This window comes from Vombatus ursinus, unplaced genomic scaffold (assembly GCF_900497805.2).
Source record: "Vombatus ursinus unplaced genomic scaffold, bare-nosed wombat genome assembly UNPS02014786.1, whole genome shotgun sequence".
Classification (NCBI taxonomy): Eukaryota; Metazoa; Chordata; class Mammalia; order Diprotodontia; family Vombatidae; genus Vombatus; species Vombatus ursinus.
In genome coordinates, this window is record NW_020954564.1 from 43,901,335 (window position 1) to 43,927,128 (window position 25,794).

A 25,794-nucleotide genomic window follows, 5' to 3' on the forward strand; every position below is an offset into this window, starting at 1 on the left:
TGCGCCTGCGCAAGTTGCGCCGCTTCGTGACGTCACAGGCCTGCGTTGATGACGTATGACCAGCACCGAAGCTCGTTTCCCCGGCAGCGGAAGCCATAGCCGGTGAGTCCGAGCCTCGGCCCACCTTCGCTTTTGGGCAGGTGGGATCGCGGCCGAGGCAGAGAGGCAGGGACGCGCTTTCAGGAGCTCAAGCCCCGAAAGGAGCAGGCTTCAGGGTCCAAAGCATTACCACGCCCAATTTCCCGGTCTTTCTCCACCCCCCCACCTCGACCCCCAAGAGTTCGATTTGACCTTTGCGTGAGGGGCGGAGCTTGTCGCCCTATAGTGAGGCTGGGAGTGCGGGCGGGGCTTCGCCTGTATTTAGAAGACTCCTGAGCTGGGGGGCGGGGCCTGTTATTTCAGATCGAGGCTGGGGCGGGGTCTGTTATTTCAGATCGAGGCTGGGGCGGGGTCTGTGTTCTCTACGGAGGGTCTAGGGAGAAGGGGGCGGTGTTTGTCACTCACGGAACTAGGCTGAGGGTTAGGAGTGGATTTTATACCTAATCCGTGACCTAGAGAAGCGGTTCTCAAAACATTTTACACTCTTAAAAATTGTTGAGGACCGCGAGGGTCTTTTATTTATGTAGGTTATGTCTGTCGATACTGTATTAGAAGTTAAAAGAAAATTTAAAAATGTCTAATTCATTTCAAAATAGCAATAACAAACCCATTATGTGTTAGCCTAAATAATATTAATGCAAAATATATTTTCCAAAACAAGAAAAAATCTAGTGAGAAGAATGGCATTGTTTTGCTTAGTTTTTGCAAATCTAATATTTGGCTTAATAGAAGACAGCTGGATTCTCATATCTGCTTCTGCATTCAGTCTGCCAGGATATGTTATGGTTGTAGTATTTGAAGAAATCTTGCCTCAAACAGATGCATAGTTGGAAAAAAAAGTATTTTAATAGGAAAATAACATCTTAGTATTATTACGAAAATAGTTTTGACCTGGGGGACACCTTCCCCTCCAGGGGGACCACACTTTGAGAACCTCTGACCTAGAGCATTAAAATCCAAGAAAGTTATAATTTTCTACCAGTCTCTAGTAAGGATCTTAGAATCATGTGATTGGTGCTAGAAATGAGACTCTCTCATTTAGTTAACATTAAGTGCCTACTATTTGCTGAGCTTTGGGAATAAAAAAAAGAGTTTTAAAAGACAGTCCCTGCCCTCAAGGAGTTCGCTATCTAATGGAGGAGGCAACAAACAAATATATACAAGCAGGCTATGTGCAAGAGAAATAGGAAATAATTAGCAGAAGGAAGGCATTAGAATTAAGAGGGTTTGGAAAAGACTTCCTATCGAAGATGAGAGTTTAGTTGAGACTTAAAGGAACCCAAGGAAGATAGTAGATGGAGATGAGGAAGGAGACCATTCCAGTGTGGGGGACAACCCAAGAAAATGTGCACGTGTGAAAGATGGAATGTTTTGTTCAGGAAACAATCAGGAGGCCAGTGTCGCTGGATTGAAGAGTACATGTTGGGAAGTAAGGTATAAAAAAAACTGGAAAGATAGTAGGGGACTAGGTTATGAAGAGCTTTGAACAGCGAAAAGAGGATTTTGTATTCGATCCTGAAGGTGATAGGGAACTACTGGAGTTTATTGATGGTTTCATTGTTGGACCTATGCTTCAGGAAAATCACTGAATGGAGGATGGATTGGAGTGGGGAGAGACCACTGGGCAGACAGACCTACCAGCAGGCTATTGCAGTAATCCAGGTATGAGGTGACAAGGGTATTCACCAGAGTGGTGGAAAGTGTCAGAGTAGAGAAAGGGGTGAGAGATATTGCAAAGGTGAAATCTGTAGGCCTTGGCAATAGATTGGATATAGGCAGTGAGAGACAGTGAGAAGCTAAGGCTGATTCCACGGTTTCAAGCCTGCAAGACTAGGAGCATGATGGTGCCCTTTACAATAATAGAGAAAGTAGAAGGGAGGGAGAGTTTAGGTGGAAAGATGAGTTCTGTTTTGGACATGTTGAATTTAAGATGTTTTCTGAATACCCAGTTTGAGATGTCTGAAAGGCAGTTGGAGATGAAAGTTTGGAGGTCAACAGAGAGGTTGGGGCAGGCTAGGTAGATCTGAGAATCATCAGCATAGAGGTAGTAATTAAATCCATGGGAACTGATGAAATCACCAAGTGAAGTAGTATAGAGGAAGAAGAGAAGAGGACCTAGGATAGAACCTTGCGGGACACCTATGGTTAGAGGGCATGATCTGGAGGAGGATCCAGCAAAGGAGACTGAGAAGGAGCCGTCTGCTAGCTAAAAGGAGAACCAGGAGAGTGGTGTCTGGAAAACCTAGAGAAAAGAGAGTATCAAGGAGAAGAGTGATTAATAGTTTCAAAAGCGCTCTGATTCTTAGAATCTAGCCAATAGCCCATAGATGCTCAGATTCCTTAAGAGTCTAGCTAATATGGCAAATCTTCAATAAACCTTGTTTTTGGCTGCCAAAAAAAAATAGTTTCACAAGCTACAGAGAGGTTGAAATGAATGAAGACTGAGAAAAGGCCATTGAATTTTGTGAGACAAAGGTAAAGAAGGAGATAGTGGCAGAAGGCCACTATATGAGTGATAGGAGATGATGTAGAGGGGAGAAGAAGGAGCTCACAGTGAATGGCCTCAATTTTTATCTGTAAAGTATGAATGGGGTTCTCACCTGAGAGAGTTCAAGGAGGGGAAGCCATGCGAAGGTTTGAGGAGGGATGAAAAAGTTTGGAAGTCTCTGTGGAAAGTGGGGTAGTGAGTTGATAAGGCAGGTATGGAAGAATTATCTAGTAGCAGTGAGGGCCCAGTTGAGGATGTATAACATAAATTTGTAGTGGACCCACTCAGATTGGTTGCATGGTTCTTTTCACCTCTAGGGCTCATCCAGTTCAATCCCATCATTTAAGTTATTAGAGGTGATGTAGTGCCAAGTGTGCTGGTCTGGGAGTCAGGAGAGACCTGACTTGAAATTATGCCTCTGATACTTACTTGGTGTGTGGATAAGTTACTCAGGCAGTCACTTGGACTTTTCTTCACCTTAGCTTTCTCACCTGTAAAATGGAGATGGTGATACCTACCGTACCTCTACTTCTACAGTAATGTATGTAAAGTCCTTTGTAAAGCTTAAAGTGATATGTTAACTGTTGTTATCGACCTTGTTGTCCTAAGTCATATACTTTGGCTCCAAATTCTTTGCTTTAGACGGCAGGGATCTTGGAGATAATGAAGTCTAATACCCTCATTTTATATGTGAGGAGATTAAAGCCAATGGAGGTGATCATTTTTCATACTCCAACATACTTTGCAGACTTCTTATATGTTATTCATATGTTCTTTCACTCTGCTGCAGCCAAACAGATCTTGCTGTTCTCAAAACTGCCTGGGCCAGACATCTTATTTCTTTTTTTTCTTTTTTTTTTTCAAATGACCATCTATTTTAAAGCATTGTCAGAAACATAGATACATTTAAAGCATTTAAAGCATAGTCAGATACATAGAAATAATTTCAATCATACTGTTTACAAGGATGGTAGCCTTCTTTAAAGCATATTTTTTCCTTTTTTTTTTATCTCCCCCCATCACCAGGATTTCTCCTAGTATTCCTCCTCCACACCCTCAGAAAGCCATTCCACATAATAAATGATATTTATTATGGAGGGGCAAAAATTGGAAAAGAAAAAAAAAGCAAAACTGATCAGCACATCAAAAAAAAAATCTGTAAATGTATGCAATGTACCACTTCCACTGGCCTCCCACCTCTGCAATCAAGTTAGGCTGAGTTGTCTTCTCGAAACTTCTTCAGATCCATTCAAAATGGATCCAAAAAGCCTTGTTTATATGAAATTGGCAGTGGTACCCTGAAGAATTCCTCCTCTACAAAAAGAACTGAATGATGAGAGGGACCAGGCAAGAGATGCTGCTTCAGGTTGTTCCAGACTTGATGGAAAGGCAGATCTGGAGCCAGGTTTTTTACAGTCCTCTGCTGAATATATGAATACAGACATCGCGTTTCTGTGTTTCGCTTCACAAGTGACTATAATGCATTTCTTAGAATCCCTAGTTTCCTTCAGAAATGCTCAAACATCATTTCCTATGTGAGGCCTTTACTGGTTCCCCTAGCTCTTAATGCCTCCCTCCCCTCCTGAATTACCTTATGTGTTTTGTATATTTTAAAATATGTTTATTTATATATGTAGTTGTTGTCTTCTCCAGTAGAAAGTAAATTTCCTGAGGACAGGGACTATTTCTTTTTTGCCTTTTTTTGTTTTTGTTTTTTTTGTTTTTGGCTAGGCAATGGGGTTAAGTGACTTGCCCGGGGTTAAGTGACTTGCCCAGGGTCCAGTGTCTGAGGCCGGATTTGAGCTCAGGTTCTCCTGACTCCAGGGCCCGGTTGCTCTATCCACTGCGCCACCTAGCTGCCTCTCATTTTTATCTTTGTAACCTCAGTGCCTAGTGCCTAGGTATTAATATTATTTTGTTGGTTAGTCATGAACTTTTCCCCTCCAACGGACCCTGTCTTACTTCCTTTACCAATTGCTCAGAAACTTGGAAAAACTACCATTAACAGAGTCTTTCTGATGAGAACTTGTTTCTTAGTTGAAAACTGAAATTGGATAATCCTAATGATGCTCAGAAGACAACTTGACTGTCTGGGTTCTTTTAGATTCCTTAGCCACCTTATTATTTGTCTCTTCCTATTTTCTTAACTTATTGAACACTTCATTGGAAAATGAGGGAAAGGAAGAAGGTGAAACTTGAGTCAGGCAGTGATATAGGTCCACATCTGCCCCGTTGGTAAAAAGGATTAGAAGAGGAGGAAGAATGATTTAGGAATAAGGATTTTAGAGAAGAGTTTTTTTGAAAGTTGGTCTTGATTTTTTAAAAATGTATAAAGAAAATGCTATGTGTAGCAAAATGGTAACAAGTTGAACTTCTTTGGAAGTGACACCTGGAAAGCAGAGAAGTATAGTAGAAAGATCATTAGCCTATGGCATGGGAGGCATGGGGTCTTGCCCAGTAGCTGTGAGGCCTTGGGTAAGCCTCTTCACTTCTGTGGACTTCCGTTTCTTCTAAAACACAAAGGGGCTGAGGGGGATGATTCCAGCTCTAAATCAGTGAACCTAAGATTCCATGTTCTGAGGTCCCTTTTAGCATTTGTATGTGTTCCAACCTCCTATGTTCTGAGATGTCTTTCAGATCTGACATTTACTTTTTCTGACATTTTATGTCTAAGGGCATTTCCAGCTCTAAAGTTCTAATGTTCTATGTTCTGAGATCCCATTACCTCTATTTTTTTTGCAAGATCCCTTCCAGATTTAACATTGTTTTGTAAGGTTATTTCCATCTCTTATATGATTAAATTTCACAGGCTTTGGAGTTGGAAGGGACCTTAGAAATAATTTGAGAGGAAAACACTGAGACTCAATGAAATGACTTCCTTGTTCAGTGTTACACAGACAAGAAGTAGATAGCATCGCTGAGATTTGAATCAAGGTGTTTGGACTCCTCAGCCAGTGCTTGTTCTATTTTCTAAAATGTTATTACAAGGTCTCTTTTAATTTCGATATACTATTTTAAAAAAAAAAATCTCCTACAATTCTTTCTTTTTGCGTGGGTAATTAAACATTGTTTTTAGTCTGCTATATAATAATGTGTCATTGTGTACTTGACAAGCTAGTAACGTTATTGGGATTCTCCTTTCAAATTTTTTGACTTATGTGCAGTTAAAATCTTAGCCTTAAATGTTGCAGTAATGCAGGTTTTTTATAGAGGCTATTTTCCGGCTCTCTTGTACTAGTTCTACTTTTGGGCTCTGCATTTTCTTTCAAAGGTTGTTTATTTCTAACCCAATTCTAGTTTTTATTGCTATACTGCGTTCTATTATGACTCATAAACAGGGAGACCAGGAAGCTTGTCTCAAATTGAGCAGGCAGATTGAGGCACATGATAGATGAAAAAAATTCAAACAATTTTTCTTTTCACTAACACCTCCCCCTGCCCCCCCCAAAAACCCCTGCACATAATTAGAAGCCCATATATGGACATGGGTATGGGTTAAACAGTGACCATATTTGGCAGAAGCCCAGATATAGAAACCTCACCCAAAGCCAACCTTTTACATAGAGCTCTGCTAAGATAGAGCAGGGTTACTGCTAGTACCTGGTGGTGTAAATTCCCGACAGAATTTGTTCCTATTGGCTCTTTGCATAGCTGGGCAAGATCCTGCATCCTTTGCTGCTAAGGAAATGCTAATTACTTTTACAAAATTCATGTGTTCATAGTAACAGGAGGAGAAACTATTCATGTTTAACCCATTAGTTTGCATTTCTGGAAAGGCCATGCAATCAAAAAAATATATTTTTTAATTAATGGTGACTATTAAAAGCAGCATGGCAGAGAGGGTAGAGTGTTGGGCTGGAATCTGGAAGACCTGGGGTCATCTTGACACTTGTTTTGTGAATCTGTGTGTGTTACTGAAACGTCTATGTTCCTCAGGCAGCAACCTCTTAAGGACCTAGCTACTAAGTCATAGATGGATTGCCATCCAAGAATCTCCCACTCTGAAATCATAGATCTGTATGACTTGTACTTGACTTACACTGAAATATGAGTCTTTGAAAGAAAAAACCTGGGGCATTAAAAAAAGTTCTAAATAGAAAGGACTTTAGAATATGACATGTTGGAACAGAGAATGTTAGAACTGGAAGTTGCCTTAGAGATCATCTTACGGATAAGGAGTCTGCGGCCCTGAGAAGGGGAATGGCTATTAGGGGGACATAATTAGTGAGTGGCATAACCAGAACTCGAACCCAGGTTTCCCAATTGTCATCCTTTTACACTTTATCACATTCCTTCTTTAGAGGGACTCATTTATTTTGAGAGGGAGTCTATAGATGAAAACTGGAACTAATTGGTAAAGATAGCAGACTCAGGGTGTTGGCTAATTTATTCATCTAAAACAGTGCCTTACACATAGCAGGTGCTCAAAAAATATTTGTCAAATGAACAAAATACCCACTAAGTTATATTATCTCCTTGCCTTCCCCAGCTGTGTGAGAGCCCCCTTTTCTCTCTGAAGCTATGAATGCAACATTGCTATTCAACAATTATGTAGTTCTATCACAGAGGTAGCTGCAGGCTGGAAAATCTTTGAGGGTTTAAAACTATAGAAATATAATGAGTAACTTGTGTTCACAGAGGAGAATGGCATCTTCCAGAGCTCTAGCACCAGTAACATTAAAAGCCTCAGATCTGATCCATGCTTTAGATTCATAGCAAAGAAAAGTACATTCTAATTTGCAATCAGTGCATATGGAGCAGAAGACAATTTTAATTAAAAGCTGTCATGTAATTTTTCCCATCATTTTGTGCCTGTTGAGGGTTTTAAAAAAATCAGCTTAAAACCTACCTCCTATAATCTGTACTCTCTGTTTACAGTACAGCATAGTCACAATTTTGTATATTTTTTCCACATAAGCATTTCATTATAGTCAACAAGGTTCAGGTTGCTGGAATGGCCTCTTGCCTCAGTGTTCACTGCTTATTTCATATCTGTGAAAGGCTTTTCTTTCTTTCATAGGTGATTTCTCAAGGACTGTTTTGAACCATGGCTTTGGGACTAAGATGCTTTCGTTGGGTGCAGCCTGGGTTTTGCAACTCTCTTTCAGTCTTGACAAAGCCTGTTTCAGAAGTTAGGCTGAGAAATACGAGTGTGACCTGGAATGACGGCCAGCAATGTGGGGCCTATCTAACTGTGCCCATCCGACATTTTGCTACCAAGAAAGCCAAAGGTATGGAAACCATACCTTAATCCTTCTCTTCTTCTTCTTCTTCTTTTTTTTTTTTTGTTTTCAGATACAGTCATAGAAATAACACAGCAGAACAGAGTTGGGAAGGACCATAGTTCGTGATGATAATTATAGTTCATTATTTATAGAGTTAGAACAGAGTCTGTTAGAACTGAGAGAAACCCTAGCATATAGAATATTGGAGCAATAGAACATAGTATATTAAAATGGAAAGCAATTCTAGAACTCAGTGCTGGAGTGGGAAGGGACCCTAAGCCGCAGAATGTTAGAATAATAGAATACAGAATAGCTTTTATGTGAAGTCTCACATCTTAATAACAGCTAACATTTATATAGCACTTACTACGTGCCAGGCACTATGCCAGGAGCTTTACATTTATGATCTCATTTTATCCTCACAACAACCTTTCAAGGTAGGTACTGTTGTTATCCCCTGTTTTTACAGATGAGGAAACTGAGGTAAACATGATTAAGTGACTTGCCCAGGGTTATACCACTAATAAGTATCTGAGACCAGATTTGAAGTCAGGTCTTCCTGACTCCAGGCCTATATCTGAACAAAAATCACCTCTAGATCATCCCTGACAAGAAATGAAATTTCCTTTGTATTTTACTGTTTACTAAGTGTTTTCTTTACCAAAAATCCCTGGAGGGTGGGGAGGACAGTTATTTTATTTTATTTTATTTTTTATCTGGAGCTGTGGTTTCACTGGCACAGGGAGCTCTGTTGTATAAACTAGCTGCTTCTACTAGTAGCCATCAGTAAATGTTTGGCAATTTAAAGTCCTAGAGAATTCCCTGGGGCACTAAAAGGTTGAGTGACTTGTCCAGGGTCACAACCAGGAAGTGTCATTGGTGGGACTTGAATCCAGGTTTTCCCAACTCTGAGTTTGGCTCTTTATCTGCCATACCACACTGCTTCTTTGGCAGGTTATTACTTTCCTTATTTAGCAGATGAAGAAACTGAGGCTCAGTAAGGGGAAATGATTTGCTTAATATATAGATATTAAGGGGCAGAGTTGAAACCCAGACTAGGTCTGATGTCTCTCAAGGTCTCTTGATTCTGAGCCCAGTCAACCAATTAACAAGCATTTATTAAGGGATTACTGTGTGTCAGGAACTGTTCTAAGCACTGAAGGTACAAAGAAAAAGCAAAATCAGTTCCTGCCCTCAAGGAACTTATATTCTTTTTTTTTTTTTTTGGTGAGGCAATTGGGGTTAAGTAACTTGCCTAGGGTCAGCTAGTAAGTATTATGTGTCTGAGGCTGGATTTGAACTCAGGTCCTCCTGACTCCGGGGACGGTGCTCTATCCACTGCGCCACCTAGCTGCCCCAGATTTTACATTCTAAAGAAATAAAATTCCAGTGTTTGTTGATGTTAGTGATGCTGCTACTGCCTGTGTTCATTGTGTGTTTGATTCCTAGCCAAAGGTAAAGGACATCCCCAACCCCGAGTCAACATTAATGCATCCTTGGTGGAGGACATAATCTGTCTGGAAGAGGTAAATGTGGAAATGAAGTCTGTGGTAGAAGCCCTTAAGGATAGTTTCAACAAAAATCTCAATATAAGGACTTCTCCAGGTTAGTAACAAATATATTGCTATCCATTTTATAATATGTTATTGCTTTAAATTGAATACATAGGGATAGGGACTTAACCTGTGGTTTCATTGATATAGGGAACTCTGGGGTGAGGAAACTTTCTCTACCTCTGCAATTTCTAGTATTAGGGAGTTGCCCAGACCACTGAAAAGTTGAGTTACTTGACCCCACAGCCAGTATGTTTCAGATATAAGATTTGAACTCAGGTTTTTATGTGCCACACAGTATGTAATTAGAACCAGGAGCTTTGATCTGCATCCTCAGATTTCTTCTGGTTTATTATTTTTCAACACACACTGGGAACTGAATGACTATAACCTTGAAATTTCCAGCTAAAGAGTTTTTACATCCTGGGCTTGACCAGGAAGAATCCGTTTGGGTTAATAACTTCCTGAAAATGGCTTTTTGTAAGTGGGAAATGTCAGAAATGTCTATGAGAACTGTTTGCAGATGTGACGAAGAGGCAAGTTGTCAGCTTACACGTTAGCAAGGCAGGAAAAATCCAATTTCCACTAAATGAGCCTTTTGGAAATTGTCATCAGCCTAGTGTCAGGCTCACTGGCATCTCTGGAGGTGAGGGAGTTTGGGCAGGAATCCCTCCTTCCATTCCCCTTCAGGACAGACTGTTTTATATAAGAAATTTGAAAATATTTTATTCAGTTGCTCTTGAGCAAACAAAGAGAAAAACATGTGGTTCCATTTGTAAACATCATTATATACACACTGAGCTGTAAGATACAACCAGTGTTGAGCAAGAAGACCATTCTTCTCCTTTGTCAACCTTTGTCAGCTGGAACATAGCTGTCTTTGCTGACAGGAGAGTATGCCATTCAATCTCTTTAACTATTTACTTTAACCCTATTTATTGTTTTTGTTATGAAATGAATAAAAGGTGGCCCCTTCCCCTGGTGTGTTTTATCTGCCAACATTCTGTAGTTAAAATCAGAGAGCAAGTAGAGGGAGAGCTCTGGAAGAAATATGATACCTAAAATTGGCCAGTAAATTCTCCTCCACTTGACCAGAAAAGATCTGCTGGACTGGCAGAGAGAGGCCATTGAGTTTAGTTTGTTAAATGTTAACCTCAGGGAATGTGAAGGGCAGAAAAGAGGAGTAGGTGAGCAAGATCTTTGCTGGGGATTGATGACAGGGAAGAATTTAATATGCTATGGATAGGCATTAAGGGGTGATAACAGTCATCAGTGTAGACTAAAAATTACACCTGTTTGTGTGGTACTTTGAAGTTTATAAAGTGCTTTCCTTTCACCAGACCTTTGAGGTAAGGGGACAAGGATTACTACTCTTGTCTGCAAGTGGGAAAATTAAGGTCCATGGAAATTAAGTGACTTGTCACTGATGTCACAGCTAGTTTGTGTTGGAACTGGGTCTTGAATCCAGGTGTCCTGACTCCAAATTCCTTACTCTTCTCACCACACCATGCTGCTTAAAAAGACTTCCACCAAGATCACCGAAGTACTTTCTTCGGCAAAGAATCTCATGACAAATAAGCAGAGTGAAATTAAGATGCACCAGAAAGCATTTCTCCCTTCGCCTTCTTAATTTTCTGAATGATTTTTGTGTAGTAATAATAATAATAAGAGCTCACACTGGCACCAGCTTGACAATTTACAGTTCTTTCCTCAAAATACTCCTATGAGGTAAGATCATAGGTTTCAGAGCCAAAAGGAATCTTAAAAGATCATTAGCAACTCTCATTTTAGATGAGAAAATGAGTCTAAGAGAGGTGAATTGATTTACTCAAGATGACATACAGCATTTGAACTCAAGCTCTGACTTACAGGGGGAACAATTCTGATGTACACGCATATTGGTCTCTTCAGACAACCAATATGGGTGCATGGAGAACCTGCTAATCAACTTAGATTTTAAAAAGACATTTAGAGGATAGATACAAGGACAGGTAATTAATACAGAGAATTAATGCAAAGTAGGAAATAAATGAAGGAATGAATGAAAAATTAGCAATTACTATGTGCTGAGTACTGGAGATACAAATACAAAAGCAAAAGATAGTCCCTGCCCTGAAGTCAAGTAAACCAGCATTTATTAAGCACCAACTATATGCCAGCCACTGTCCTGAGTCCAGAGATACAAAGAAAGACAAAACTAGTCCCTGCCCTTAAGGAGCTTACAGTCTAATTGAGGAGACAATATATAGATAACTTTGTACAAACAACATATTTAACAGTAAAAATGGGAGATCATCTTAAAGGGAAGGCGCTAACATTAAGGAGGACAAGGAATGGCTCCTTGCAGAAGTTGGGATTTTAGTTGAGACTTGAAGGAAGTCAGGAGGCTGAGATGAGGAGGGGGAGAATTCCAGGCATAAGGGAAAGCCAGTGAAAAGACCCAAGAGTTGGGAGATGGAACGTCTTGTGTGAGAAACAGTGAGGAGGCCAGTGTCAGTAGATCATAGAATATATGGAGGGGAGTATGGTGTCAGAAGACTGGAAGGGTAAGAAGGGGCCAGGATTTTATGAAGGATTTTAGAAGTCAAACAAAGGATTTTACTTTTGGTCCTGGCGGCAATAAGGACCCACTAGAGTTTGTTAAATAGGGGAGTAAAATGGTCATACCTGTGCTTCAGAAAGGTTTTCTTTGATACCTTAGTGGAGGATGAACTAGAGTAGGGAGAAACTTGAGGCAGGGAGGCTGACTTAAAGGCTTTTGCAGTGGTGCAGGCATGAGGTGATGAGGACTGACGTCAGAGTGGTAACAAGGTCAGAGGGAAGAAGAGGGCATGTATGAGAGATGTTGGAAGCTACCTTCCAATCCTATCAGTTCTACAGTTGGTAGGACCTGGCAACATATTGTATAGTGGGGGTGAGGGACTGAGAGAAGTCAAAGATGACACTTAGGTTCTGAGCCTTGGTCACTGGCAGAATGGTGGAAGTTAGGAAGAGCAGAGGATTTGGGGGGAAAGACACAGAGTTCATTTTTGGATATGTTGAGTTTCAGATGTCTACAGTACATCCAGTTCTCAATGTCTGATGGGAAAGTGGAGGTCAAGAGAGAGGAAACGAGGTCTGGAGAAAGGTTATGGCTGGATAAATAGATCTGACAGTTGTCCGCATGGAGATGATAATTGAATCCATGGGAGTTGATGATCAAGCAAAATCATATAGAGGGAGAAGAGGGTCCAGGACAAAGCTTTTATGGACTCTCATACTTAGCGGTCATGGCCTGGATAAGGATCCAGCAAAGGAGAACGAGAAGTGGCCAGATAGGAAGGAGAAAACTAGAAGAGAGCAGTGTCACGAAAACCTAGAGAGAAGAGAGTATCAAGGAGAAGAGAGTGATCCACAGTGTCAGAGGCTGGCTGAGAGGTCAAGGAGAATGAGCATTTAGGAAAGGCCATTAGATGTTACAGTTTGGGGGAGGAAAAACATCTAGGAGAGTGGTGGTCAGGGAGGGATATTTTGGTTTGAAAATGGCAGGAATGGGGAGTGGAGCCACAGAGGCTTTAGATGGACACATCCTCTTCAGGAGCAGTGACAGAATTGATTTGATTATATTCTAGAACTGGACAAGAGAGGAGTAAAAGGTAGGCATTCAGTAGCATGGCAGCTGTTAGGCAGACAGCCAGGAAGTGACCTTATGGCACTGTAACAGCAGGTTTAGAGCTGATGATGCAGGCAAGGAAAAATAAGGACACGAATAAGTTGTTCTTGTTGTTGTTGTTTTAAAAGTGATATTGGAGAAAAGAGAAGAACCATTGCTTGGAGTGAATGGGACAAGGGTAACTGATTACATAAAGAAAGTATAGCTGCCTAATTCTTATTTGGCTTGTTTTCTCTGCCAAGGAAAGTGATCTTTGCACTGGAGAAGACAGGACAGAAATGACTTAAAAGATGTAAATAAATAAATAATAAAGAAATAATTAGAGAGCATGTTATCGGCCTTTAATGAATTCAGGACACCTGACCCAGATAAACTACCTCCTCTATTCCTGAAAGAACTAGCATATGTGATTTCTGAGCCACTGTTAATAATATCTGAATGACTGGAGAACAGGAAAGGGGCTGCAGGACTGGAGCAGGTTAGATGTTCCAGTTTTCAAAAAAGGGAAGAGAATGGAGTCTGTAAACCATAGGACAGTGACCTTAACTTCAATTCCTGGCAGATATCTAGAACATTATTAGAGATATGGTTAGCCAACATCTGTGAAAGAAAGGTGTGATGCAGGCTTGCATCAAGAACACATCGTAGGCCTCATTACCTTTTTCGAAAGAGTTATTAATCTGGTGCATAAAAGAACATTGAAGATGTAGCTGACCTATTTTTTTTTTAAGCAAAACATTTGATAAAATCTTTCCTCCTGTTCTTGTGGAAAAGATGGGCAGAGGTAGATTAGAGAATAGTAAAGTTAGATTGAACTGGAGTTTGGTAAGTGACCAGACTCAAAAGAGCAGCCCTTAGTGGTTCAGTGACAGCTTGGCAGGAGGTCTCCAGTACAGTGCCACAGAGATCTGTGCTTGTCTCTGTGCTGTTTAACATTTATATTAATGACTTGGATAAAGGCATATATGACACAAAGCTTGGAGGATAGCTAACTCCCTGGATGACAGAGCTGGGATCCAAAAAGATCTCAACAGGCTAGATCACTGGGCTGAACCTAATAAGATGAAATATAATAGGAGTAAGTGTAAAGTTTTACATTTGGGTTCAAAAAAGCAGACTTTAGGGGCAGCTAGGTGGTACAGTGGATAGAGCACTGTCTCTGGAGTTAGGAGAACCAAAGTTCAATTTTAGCCTTGGATACTTACTAATTGCGTGACCCTGGGCAAGTTACTTAACCCCAATTGCTTTCAAAAAAAAAAGAGTAGACTTTACAAGTATTGTATGGAAGGAGTCATGGTTAGCAATTTGTCTGAAAAAGAACTAGGGGATTTAGGGGATTGTAAGCTCAGTATAAGTCACTAGTGCTGTGTCATCAAGAAAACCTAATTCAATCTTGGGCTACATTAAGACAAACATAGCTTCTGAGAAGAAGAAGGTGATATCCTGCTGTATTCTGTTTTGATCAGACCACAACTAGGATATTGTGTTTGTTTCTCGGCATCACAATTTAGTAAGATCAGTGATAAGCTGGAAACGGTCCAGAGAAGGGCAGCCAGGATGGGTGAAAGGCCTGGAGCTTATGCTGTAAAAGGATTGGTTGAAAGAATGGGATAAGAACAGTCCCAGTGGAGGGGAAACATGATAATTGTGTTCCAGGGTTTGAACCTTTGTCTTGTGGAAGAGAGTAGTTAGAATTGTTCTCTGTGACCACAGAAGTCAGACGTAGGAGTGGTGGGTGGAAGAAACAGAGGCAGATTTAGGCTTGATATCAGGAGGATCTTCTTAACAATTAGAACTGTTCAGAAGTGGAATGGACTGTCTTGGAAGGGGTTCCTTCTCAGGCAGAAAATAGATAGCCAACTATTAGATACTGTAGTTGGTATTATTTTGGGGTATGGGCTGGACTAGATAGCATCTGAAATTCCTTCTATCTCTGAAATTCAGTGATTCTGTATTTCCCAGTTCTGTTCCTTCTACCACACCATGGACAAGTGCATAGATAATTATCTCAATTTTACAGCTGAGGAATCTAAGGGAGAAGTCAGTTGCTCACTATTCATAGGACTGGTGATGCCAGAGCTCTTGATTCTGAGTATGGCATTCTTTTTTGTTTCACCATGATATTCAATTAGCCTAGTGGAATTGGAGCCCCCTCAATGCATAGGGTACATTCAAACCCCTTTTCATCATCAATCTATTGACCAGATTTTTTTTCTCCTTCATTTCCTTTTATACTAGCAAAGTCCTTTGTAATGGCTAAACTCACTCAGAGCAGTGGTCCCCATTCTTTTGATGAAGGCAACATTTCAGATTAAGTCTTCAGCTCAGATCTTATGTCCCTGGCAAGGTACTGAATTATAATAACATAAGGGGACCAGGGTAGTCTAAAATGTAGTTGCATGTGACCTTTATTTATTTATTTATTTATTTATTTTTGCTTTGTTCAGCTCTCTCTGAGTCACAAGAGATGTCAACAGCAAATGATCCCTACTATATGTGTTGTAGTTGTATTTTGCACAGGAAATCAGGGAATTTGGAAAAACATTTTTCTGGCTTTTGAATATAGATGTACTTCTACCAAAAAAAAAAAAAAACTATCTTTGATGCTTTACAGCTGTGCCAGCAAAGTATAAGTTTGGGTAGGTCAATCCAAGGTAGAAGGACTTTGGGGATATGCTCAGTGACAGACAAAGGCTGGTATCTGAGGACCAGTTAAAGTTTGGAGAGAAATCACCAGAAGACTGGCCAAAATTGGAGGAACCATGATCTATGTTGGGGGAGAGAACCCCAGTCCTAATGAAATCACCAGTCTGTGAAGTACTAAAGTGTAAATAATTGTGACGGTTTTTGCCATTGTCAAGCTTTGCACTGGTATTTTCCAAAAGTGAGCTTGGTGGTGACTCAGTACAGAGATTAGTTTGAAATGGCAACAATTCAGTTTAATTCAGACTTTTCTGTGTCTGTTATGTTCAAAAAACTGTGCTGAGTGCCAGGGGGATACAAAGCTCAAATCAAAATAGTCCTTGCCTTTTAGGAGTTTATGTTGTTGTCTTGTTTTTTTTTTTTTTCCTGGGGGGAGGGATTGAGGGGAGGGACTACAACATGTGTACAAGTAAGTGAAAATAAAGCCTACACCAAGTAATACAAGGTAATGGAGAAATGTGGAATGTTCTCTCTCAGGGTCCCTGGATCACATAACTGTGACAACTGGCGATGGGAAGTTTGCTCTAAATCAGATCGGCCAAATCTCCCTGAAATCACCTCAGCTGATTTTAGTAAACATGACCAATTTCCCAGAGGTAAGATTGCATTGCTCAAAAGTTCCATGCAGGCTGAAGGTGGAGTGGGGAGGAAGGCAGAAAGGCTAGATCAAGAGGAGAAGGAAGCATTTCTTTCCCTGCCCCCATCACTTTCTCAGGTTCAAGCAGAAGACAGAATAGAATAAACATTTAGAAAAACTGGTAACCTGCAGGGGTGGAGGGAAATAAAGAAAAATATTCTTGATGCTGCTCAGTTTCCATTTGGCTGATTATAGGACAGCGTAGTGGTGTGAAGTACATCATTAATTGTTGTCGTTCAGTTGTGTCTAACTCTTCATGACCAAATGAACCACACTGTCCATGGAGTTTTCTTGGCAAACTACTCGAGTGGTTTGCCATTTCCTTCTCCAGTGTACTAAGGCAAACAGAAGTTAAGTGACTTGCCCAGGGTCACACAGCTAGTAAGTGTCTGAGGCCAAATTTGAATTCACAAAGACTGACTCCAGGCCCAGCATTCTATTGAGCTGTCTAGCTGTCTGTGTATCATTAATACTGCCTTCTAATTGGACCAAATGGACCATTTGAAAATAGAGAGAAGGCATCAGTCTTTTTGAGGCCAAGTAAGGAAACTAGCACTGACTGTGGAGGCAGAAGACTTAATTCCAAGTCCGAGCTCTGCTGCTTACTAATTGTGCATCTTTTGGCAAGTCCCTTCACTCTTTTAGGTCCCACTTTCTTTGTTTACAAAATGAGAGTTCCTTACAGTTTCAGATTTCCCTTTTTTAGGTCTAAATTCTATAAAACTCTTTCCTTCTTTACTTCCTAAATTCCATTGTCATCTCCACAGTATGAACTCAACCTATGCGGAACACCAGGCCCATTCATTATATAATGTATTGAAAATCATAGATTCATAGAATTGGATGAGATCTTAGAACAGAGGTGTCAACCTCCTCCCTGCCCCCATCCCCTTCTCCAACCAGATTAAAATGTAATTGGGAAGTATTTAACAAAGTAAAGTATAGCATAGAGAAATGTTAATTTGTGGATTTCTAAGTCAGTATGGGGCCCACAGGGATCAGGTTTCTATTCAAGTTTGACACCACTGCCTTAGAGAACGTCTAATCTAAGCCATGCATTCAACTGAAGGAAGAATTAAAACACAAAGAGTTGAAGTCATTTGCTCCATTGAGTTAGTAGCAGGGATAGGAATAGAGCCAGAGTCTCCTGACTCCAAGGCTTTCTACTATACCTTCTTGCCTATTCCTATACTCTCCTCAACCTTTACTATGATGTGGGGTAGGGGAGTTAGTTTAAGAAAACAGCCGAAAGTCACCTGGAGCCAAATCAGTTGAGTAAGGTATATGCTCAAAATCAGCAATTTGCAGGGGGGAATATAGTTGTCATATAATTGAAAGTGCCCTTAATTTGGAGCCAGGAGATGTGGATTTAAATTCTGCTTGTGCCTGTTTGCCATGTGACTTAGGACAAGGCACTTAACCTCTTAGTATAATCATATGCAAAATAAGGAGGTTGGACTAGATTATTTATGTCATCCTCTCTCTGTTCTAAAACCCTTTTCTCTTCTTCCTTTTCCACCCTTGCCCCCACAAAAAAGTCCTCTAAGTAAAAAAAAAACAAAACCCTAAGACTTTTTGATTATAAATCAATGAATCTCATTTTCTTTTGTGAGTTATAATTTGGTTCTGAAGGCAGTTGTGATATCATTGGAGCACATGTCCAGCTTGTTGAACCAGAGAACATTTGACAGGCTCAATTATAGAAGGAAGTTTCTGTACCATTCCCCACCCTTTCCTACCCCATCCCCAAAGCCTTTGCTTGATGGCCACCCCTGGGGCCTATAAAACCAGTGCTGCTCAAGACATGGGAGGTGGAATATAATCAGCACCTGTGTGGAGGTGAGCCTTTGCATGAGCACCATCTGCCCCTTTGAGACAGGAGTATGGAAACTCAGAGCTGGTCACTATCTCCCATATCTGCTTCCTTTGGGCCCCTCAGCCATATCTAGCTAGTTTATTTTATACCAACGATACTGCAGAGCCAATTTAGGGAATGGCCTCCTAATTGCACAGCTTGAAGACCTCATCAGTGGGATTGCTTTGCAGTTCCAGCCACTTCTGTTATTAAATATAAAATGGCATTCACAAAAGAAGAACCTGATTGGCCACTGCAGGGTGATAGGAGGCAGGAAGAGGACCCATAGAAATTAAAGCACTTGATTTTTTTTTGAAATCAGACTGTCTTCATCTTTTCCTACTGCTGGATCACTCTCATTTTCTGCCCGTTGCAACTCGATGACTTTAGAAGCACTTGCAGATGACTTGGAACAGAAGTTGGTTGCCAAGGGCATCGTGAGGAAATATAAGTTACTTGTTCCTTTTGTGATTCCTTTGTGTTGTCTGGCGTTATCTGGGAAACAGTATTGCTGTAACTAAACATTTCCTTCCTGTAACTTAGAAACAGTACATAAAGGACTAAACTTCCCAACTTCAACATGCTGACCTATCCTCATCTGTTGACTTCATTTCTTTTCAAATTCAAGGATGTTTGTTGATGCAACACAAATTTATATACACATAACATCATGGAGTCAGAATTCATAGGATTTAGAATTGAAACAGACCTTTAAGGGCATCTGTTCCAGCCTTCTTATTTTACACAGGAGGAGACTGAGGCCCAGAGCTGCTTGGTGATCTGCCCAAGTCACCCCAAATAGAAGTAGTGGAGCTTGGATTCTCACTTACATCCTTTGATTCGAAACCCTGTGCTCTTTGCAGTATGTGATGCTCATTAGAACTGGAAGGTACTTTTGAGATCATCTAATGCAAATTCTTTATTTTTCAGGGGAAAATTGAGGCCTAGAGAGGAGAAGTAATTCTCCCTAAGTCACACAGTGGGTTTGTGGCAGGATTGTGACTTGAATCCAGGTCTTGTGATTTCCTGCCCTGCATTCTTTCCACTGCACCATGAAAACAAACAAACAAACAAAAAAACCCACCTCTTTTGCATTTGTTTAACACGTGTCTTGGCTGATAAATGATACAAGCACCAGCTGCCATTGACAGACTTGCCTGCAGCTAGAGTTAATGATGGGAAAAGAGAGGAATAGAAACCACCGCATGATTTTAGCAAAACAAAGCAAGTAGGAAAAAAATGCAATCAGTTCTTGCCCTCTTGCAGCAATGAAGTTAACTAGAAATAGTGGGAAAAGCACTGGATTTGGAGTCTGAAGACCTGGGTTCCAATCTCTGCTTAGCTGATTACTAGCTTGTGACCTTGGACATACTGCTTCACCTCACTGAACCTCATAATACTTGTACTGTTTGCTACTAGGGGTTGTGAGGAAAGTTCTTTGTAAGCCTTTGAATGCTATCAAAACATGTAGGTGCACACACACACGTATACACAATATGATAGAACACTAGATTGAGTCAAGAAACCTGGGCTGTAGGCTTGACTCTGCCACTGATAACACTGTCCTATATTGGGCAAGTCAGTTTCCTTAGCTCAGCCTCAGTTTCCTCCTCTGTCAAGTAAAACATTTGCGCTAGATTATTTCTGAAGTCTCCATCCAGCTCTATGACCCTAAGAGTTGAATAGACTTGAGACAACTTGAAATGAATTTCATCTGTTTAAGGTGGTGAAATCCCTGAGAGCTGTCCACCTGTACTGACCTGGAGGCCTGTGTGCAGTCTGCCTCCCTTTGGCAGGGGGTGGCGTGGGCTCATCACTCACCCTTGGCTGGGATACTTCTCCAGCAGCAGGTGTAGGCTGCCCCTGTGCCACACTTGGAGGCTTTTCAGCTTGGAAGGAGCTGCCAGCACTTGCAGCCTGTTGTCATGGCCTTCAGTAGAGCCCAGTTTTGCTTCTATACCATGACAAGGCATTGGAGGAAGATTTTAGTGGAGGCTGTTGGTAAGATCTCCAGTCAACCCATGACCTCATCAGTTTGGGTCTTCCCTCTGCAGTACACATTGTCTCTCCTTAGCACTCTTACTCTATGTGGTCATTGTCCAAGTCTTTCCATGATTCCTCCCAAAGGGATCCCATTAACATGATCCATGAAACATGTATGTAAGTAGGGACAAGAGCATTTAAATAGGGCAATACAGTGTGAGGGAATTTGGCTGAGAGTCAGAGGACCTATGTACTAGTCTCTGTCCTGCCGTTTACTAGCTCTGTGACCTTGGGCAAGTCACCTTCCCTGCCTGTGTCTTAATTTCCTCATATGTCAAATGTGGTATGGACTCAATTCCTTCTAGCTGTGCATGAATGTAGTCAAATTCTAAGTATTATGTGTGTAAATGGTAAATTGTACTTTATGTGTCAAAAATGAGTTGTCCACATACCATATTGTATAAAACCTTCCTCTTGCTCTTTGAAGGTACTGAGTTCTGCTCCAATAGACTTAAAAACAATTTTCAAGAATGTTTTAGTAAAACCATCTACATATTTTGCAATAAGTATCTTTCTCAAGTAGAAAGTTATTTTTTTATTATGCTTTTCTCTGTTTGTGAAATCAGAATTCTTTCATTGTAGTTTTGAAAACTGGAACCAGAAACGACAAAATTCACTTTATTTGGTGCTACATAGATGAAGTATAAAGTTATCCATGTTTTTTAAGCCAGCATGTCAGAATCTTTAAAAACAATTATTGCTGCTTTTTGCTTTTACACTGTAATTATTTTTCGAAGTACCCCACTCTTCACTTCTCACCATGTTCCCTCTCCTACACAGAAAAACAGTTAAACAAAACCAGTTGACCCAGAAGCCACTTCTGATAGTGTATGCAGCTTTCTGTACCCTTGGTTCTCCACTCCTCCTTTGAGAGGAGGGGAATCTGTTTCAGCATCTCTTCTCTGCAATCAAGATGGTCATTGAATTGAACCTAAATTTTAATGTTTTCTTTTACATTATTACTATCATTATGTGTCTTGTACTCCTGATTCAATTTTCCTCTCTCTGCATCAGTTCACCCAAAGTCTTCCCATGCATCTCTGAATTCCTCATATTTGTCATTTCTACAGTGCAGTAGAATTCTAGTACAACTTGTTTAGGGATTCTCCAATCAATAGGTACCTACATAGTTTTCAGATTTTTGCTGCTACTACTACAAGAATATTTGTTGAAAAGTGCTATTACGAGTATTTTTTTATGTGGGAATTTTCTGTCTTACCCTCTTTGGGATTTGTTCCCAGTATTGGAATTGCTGGGTCAAAGGGTATTTACAGTTCAGTGGCTTTCCTCACACAATTCCAAGTTATTTTTTTAGAACTTTGTTACAGCTCATAGCTCTATCAGCAGTGTATTAATTTCCCTTTCTTTTCAGAGCCCTTCTAATATTGACTGTTTTTATCTTTTATCATCTTTGCCAATCTTATGGATAATGTGATGTGAAACCTCACAGATGCAGAAATATGCATTTCTCTTATTATTAGTGATTTGGAGCATTTTTTCCCTTTTAAAATGTTTTTGTTGATTTTTTGAACGTCTTTCCCCCCTAAATATATCCCTCCTCCCAGAGATCCATCTTCTATAGCAAAGAACAAAATGGAGAGGAAAAAAGCAATTCAGCAAAACTAACCAAGACATAGCATATGTGACGTTTTCATTTCCATAGCCCTCCACCTCTGCAAAGCAAAAAGCAATGTGTATTTTCTCATTTCTGTCTCTCTCTCTCTCTTTTTTTTTTGGCCAAACTTGGTCATCGTAATTATATAGCATTCATTCTGGATTTGTTTTTTTTCCATTTTACATGTTATAGTCATTGTGTATATTATTTATCTGGTTCTGCTTACTTATATTTTATGTAAGTTTTCCCATGCTTTTCCACATTCTTCATATTTATCATTTGTACAGTGATGCAGTATTCCCTTACATTCATACATCACAGTTTGTTTAGCTATTCCTTAGTCAATGGGCATCTACCCTATTTCTTGTTTTTGCTGCTATGCAAAGTGCCACTATAAATATTTTGTTGCATGTGTGACCTTTGTCTCTTACTTTTGGGGGGTATATGCCTAGCAGTGAGATTTCTGGGTCAAAGGATATGGATAGTTTAATCACTTTCCCAAACTACTTTCCAGAGTGGTTGGCCCAATCATAGCTCCATGAATAGTGTGTTCATGTACCTTATGGTTGATTGGAGCATTTTTCATATGGCTGTTGATAGTAATAGTTGATATAGCTCTTTAAGGTTTGAAAAGCATTTTACATACATTATCTCATTTGATTCTCACAACAACCCTGTGAGGTGAGTGCTACTGATATTATTCCCATTTTAAAGATGAGAAGTTCCCCTGAGAGTAGGTTTCTGGGGGTGGACTTCCAGCCTAGGGCTTTAGGTTTCTCTGAACCATAATTTTTGCAATTAATCTTTTGTAAACCTATCAGTTGACCACTTTTCTATTGGTAAATGACATTGGGGAGACTTTAAAAAAGAATAACCAGGGACATGAACACAATGATATAAAGAAAAGGAACTTTGAAAGATTTCAGAACTCTGGTTGACACAGGGATCAGTCATGACTTTAGAAGACTAAGAGTGCAGCAGGCTAGACTGCATCAGACATGACCCATGTGTTGGTGGGTTTTATTTGACAATATTTGTTATATTACGAAGCTCTTCTTGGGAGGAGGATGTGTTAATAAGTGGTGAGAGAGGTGCAAAAAAAAAAGATAGGAAGGAACATCAATAAGAAATTAAAAATACACAGAAGGAAGCAAAAAATTCAGAAGGAATTTTTTCCTATAAACAGAAGGGGCAATTTTGTTACTGCCTTGTTAAATAAACTAACAGAAGTTCAAATGTAATCTTTTTATTCTTTGTATATTGAAATGTTTGCTGATAATTGTTAAGTTCATAATAAAAAAGAAAAAAAAGAGAACCAGAAGAAAGCTTTTGGTTTGTTGGGTACATCCTTCATGGAGGCTTTAGAGAACAGACAGAGGCAAGAATTGTGCAGGATAAGAAGGGTAGAAGAGTTGTTATCTGTACTGCTCAAGGCGACATAAATACCAGTCACTAATCCATTAAAGTATAAAGGTATGTATGTCCAAATGGATGTTGTCCCCTTAAAAGTAGCTCTCTTGGGATTGTCTGTCTGCCTATTCCAAGATGTAGTCTGTGGCCTTGACTTTAGGGCCAAATTATGAATCATGCAAAGAAATGGGTCATATAATTTTATAGATGTATCCCAATTTTGACCCTAAGCAGAATAACTTGTAGAACACTTTAAGACTTCTGGAGCATTTTCTTCACAATAATGAGCCTGTGAGGTATTTTGTTGTTGTTCAGTTGTTTCAGTTGTATCTGACTCTCTCTGACCCTGTTTGGGGGTTTTCTTGGCAAAGATACTGGAATGGTTTGCCATTTCCTTCTCCAGCTAATTTGTGGATGAACTGAGGCAAACAGGGTTAAGTGACTTGCCCAGGGTCTAGTAAGTTTCTGAGGCTGGATTTGAACTCATGAAGATGAGTCTTCCTGATTCAAAGTCCACTGCACCACCTAGCTGTGAGGTATGAGTACAGCTGTTATCATTCTTATTTTACAGTTGAGGGAACTGAGGTTCAGGGAGGCTAAACTTGTCTATGATCACACACTAAGAAGTGGGAACCATTTTTAGAGCCTGACATCAGAGCTTGATCATTCATTTACCCACCGTATATGTACCAGATTTGTTCAAATGACTTTTGGCTATTTATGTGTCGGATTCACCCCCTCACCACTACTCTTCATTCTGATCCAACACATTTGTTACTGGAAAGATTATGAGGAGACACAGGCAGCTTGGTGTAGTAGAGAGTGAATTGGCCCAGGGACCAAGAAACTGGGGACCTTATCCCTCCTCTGCCATTAATTTGCTTTGTGACCCTGCACAATTCACTCTCTTGAGTCTGTATTTTTTTCTTTAGTAAAATCAGAGGATTAGATCAAATAGTAATCTGGGACTTAAGAGTTAGAAGGCAAAGCTCTGCCACCATTGAGGATTTTCAACAGAATATACTGAGACCCTGAACCTAATTCTTTAAGAGACATTCTAAGACTGGCTTGAGCAGTGGCAGCATATTTGGAATAAGTGTAAAAGTTTAGAGAAAGGCAGTGTCATATAGTGGAAAGAATATTGGCCCAGGATTCTGAAGAGACCTATATTTCGATCCTGGCTCTGGCTCCCACTCAATTTTTTGTGAGGAGAGTTTTTTGTAAATCTTAAAGTATTATATAAATGTAAGTTATTATCATTATTATTATTATCTCCTAAGAGAACTACTTAACTGGATAGAGCAGTCATTCAGACGAGTAAGCTTTGGTTTCTTTGTATTAAAAGGAAAAAAACATCAACAACAACAGTTAGTGAGTCCCCCTCACTTTATAGTCACACCTTTTATAGAACCTGCACCTCGATTAGTGCTCTGCACAGATAGACCTTAATGTTTCATGAATAAATGTTGACTGTGGAAGAAAGTTGTTTTTGGAATGGAGGGGAACGGATTTGATTTATTCTGTCCCCTTCCCAGCGAAAGGCATTTAACATGAGCTTAGGAAAATCTAGGGGAAGAGGAGCTGGACCTGGAATTAAGGTATTGAGTTCTTCAGTAGGATTCTGGATAGACTTGGCTATCAAATTTAACTCCCAGAAAATGTCATCAGTGAAGGTTGCTTTAATGAATTTTTCAGGCAGGTAATGAAAAGTTTTCAGTTTTGAGCTGCTCCTTAGTATGGCAGACCAGGTATAGTTGCAGCATTACTTAGGCAGGAGGAAAAGTCATTAAAGGAGCTATTCCAAGTCTCCACCCCAGCACCTGGAGTAGTGTATGAACATCTTAGGAAGGCAGATTTGGGCATCCATAATGGAAAATTTCCCAAAGATAAGAGCTGTTCTGAACCAAAATGGGCTGGGAGGTAATGCGTTCTCCGTATTTATGGAGCCTGGATAACCACTTGTTAGGGATTCTATAGAGTGGATGCTTGTTTGGATACAGATGAGTTGGATTATCAGGAGTTCTAAACCTTGGGTCTGTGAACTTTTTTTTTTAACTATTGTGATAACTGTCTTTCAATATAATTGGTTTTCTTTGTAATCTTATCTGTTTTATTTTATTTTATTTTATGCATCTAAAAACATTTTTCTGAGAATGAGTCCTCAGACTTCACCAGACTGCTAAAGGGGTCCATGACACAAAATGGGTTAAGAATCCCAGAACTAGATGATCTCTGAGATGCCTTTCAACTCCCAAGTTGCTGTAATTCTGTGACACTTAGTAGGATATGACTGTGTTTCAGTCAGCCTCCAGGAGCCCTTTGAGACAGTTCATCAACCCCTGGGTTCAAAGACAGGGTTCCTTGGATCCTTAAATACAGACATTCTCACTGTGCCCATGAACACACGAGCAGGCGTTTCATCACTCAGGAAAAAGAATGAGTATGTTTGGCATGAACACAGACTAGCACCTAAGGAGTTAAATTGATTTAATCTTTCATAATCGGCACTGGGAG

The 25,794-nt window shown here is 40.1% G+C and overlaps 1 protein-coding gene across 1 annotated transcript in view; it reads left to right on the forward strand.

Annotated features, from left to right (window-relative positions):
- The first annotated feature begins 31 nt into the window (after positions 1-31).
- LOC114047096 (ribosome-recycling factor, mitochondrial-like) overlaps positions 32-25,794 on the forward strand; it is a 56,878-nt gene continuing 31,115 nt past the window's right edge. Inside the window, exons 1-4 of the mRNA XM_027867822.1 lie at positions 32-102; positions 7,608-7,818; positions 9,262-9,417; positions 16,198-16,316. Coding sequence (XP_027723623.1) covers positions 7,635-7,818; positions 9,262-9,417; positions 16,198-16,316 — 459 coding nt within the window. The 5' untranslated portion in view covers positions 32-102; positions 7,608-7,634. The remainder of the gene's footprint in view (positions 103-7,607; positions 7,819-9,261; positions 9,418-16,197; positions 16,317-25,794) is intronic.